The 1736-nt window shown below is 35.6% G+C and overlaps 1 protein-coding gene across 1 annotated transcript; it reads right to left on the bottom strand.

Annotated features, from left to right (window-relative positions):
* Positions 1-6: 6 nt before the first annotated feature.
* Positions 7-1284, bottom strand: LOC102302361 (ribonuclease inhibitor; the record flags this gene model as incomplete). Its single annotated transcript, XM_005953294.3, is given in 3 exon segments — positions 7-319; positions 408-581; positions 1123-1284. Coding segments are annotated over 3 exon segments (412 nt in total), but the record flags the coding sequence as incomplete, so codon positions are not given.
* Positions 1285-1736: the final 452 nt, after the last annotated feature.

Raw genomic sequence — 1736 nt, 5'->3', positions numbered from 1 at the left:
AACATTGTCCCTTGGCCACAGAAAAAAGCTCTAATTTGGATATGACTTTAAACTATAGACTATCATTGATTAAGCACAAGGCCGCATTGGACTTTACACTTTCGTGATGTAGAAAATATTATTTATAGTAAATCACTATTGTTCATTTTTGTATATTCATCCTGATTTGGAAAATGTTTAGGGACTTGTAAACACTTGCAAATATAACTGCATGGATGCAAATCACATGTAGCATGTAACATTTCAGGAACAAGAAAAGGTTTTCTTACACTGTCTCAGCAGCTTCAGGTCAACCCAGCATTCTGCGTTTTGGTCCACACTGATGGGAATAATGATAAAAATCAACTTGCAAACATTATTATAATATTATCAAGTATAAAACTGTGTTTGTTATTGGTTTTCCATACTTGAGTTTTTCCAGACTGCAGCATGAATCCCTCTGTTTTTCCTTCAGCATCTGGACTATGTCATCAGTGAGGTTATTAAAGCTGAGGTCCAGATCTTTGAGACTGCAGGGTTTCAAGTTTAGAGCTGAGACCAAAGAGGAGCCTCCATCGTCTGTCACTTTACAAAATGATAGCCTACAGAAAGCAAACAATGAGTGGTAGATGCTCTCATCAGTGCCAAGTTTGACTTTCTGTCATAACACAAGTGCCATTTCATAGCTTTTTCTCAGTGTCCCTTTGGACAGCACTATGTGCCTCTCACTTTTTTTCAGTGATATCAAATGATTAGATTGCAAAAATTATTGCAAAAAAGTGTTATGCTTAAGTTCAATAAGGAAGACCTGCAGTCACACATCTGTCTGCTTCCCATGCGTTTGGTGGCTAATCTAAGCTTACGTCACTTTCACTTTCCCACGCTGTCAAGCTCATTGCGACATTACAGACTAGTCCGATCATGTTTCTGCTCAACTTCTTGAGGCCAATCAGCCTCAAATCCACGTACTTAACTGAGCAAATTTAACTGAACTTTAAATTAGCTGAATTCTGTATATCAGTAAATCATGTTCAGTTCCTTCTAATTATCTCTCATTTTTGAAATGCAACTCAACTGTACCATATATTCAGTTTCTCTTTTTAAAAAGCATGACCTTTTGTCTGAGTTATTTTTTGTACTAACCTGAGTGTTTTTAAACCTGTCAGTGCATTGCACAGTGCCAGCACCCCCGAGTCTTGTAGGTCATTGTAGCTCAGGTCCAACTCTTTCAGGTGGGGAGGTCTGGAGCTGAGTGCTGAGGCCAGCATTTCACAGCCTTTCTCTGTGACTTTGTTGTGAGTGAGACTGGATGAAAAATGTTGCGATACAATAATTACCAAAATATTTGAAATAAATGGAAGAAAACATTACTGTGACAATAATTCTCATTTTTCCTCATATACAGTTCTTAACAAATTTATTAGACTGTGTGAGAGGTTTATGCCACAGCTGCACTGGTAACTATATCTTTATTAAAAATTATAATCATATCTTTTTTTAATGCTTGTGTAATGGTGTAATCCACCAGTATGCAAAAGCACTTTAATCAAAATGACATTTTAATGCTAATATACAATCATTGCTATTATCCATGAATTTAAAAACTACCTTATTTTTTTTTTCTAATTATTGTGCCATGTTACAATTATTACTTGCATTTCTGAACAGAAAAATGGTTTTAGTTATATGTCGATATTATTTATTGTTTTATGACAGGTAGTCTAATAAATTTGCCAAGTGCTGTTCAATTCAACAGC

Source organism: Haplochromis burtoni, unplaced genomic scaffold (assembly GCF_018398535.1).
Source record: "Haplochromis burtoni strain Fernald_Lab_line unplaced genomic scaffold, NCSU_Asbu1 Contig_3600, whole genome shotgun sequence".
Lineage (NCBI taxonomy): Eukaryota > Metazoa > Chordata > Actinopteri > Cichliformes > Cichlidae > Haplochromis > Haplochromis burtoni.
This window is presented reverse-complemented; position numbering and strand designations above follow the sequence as displayed.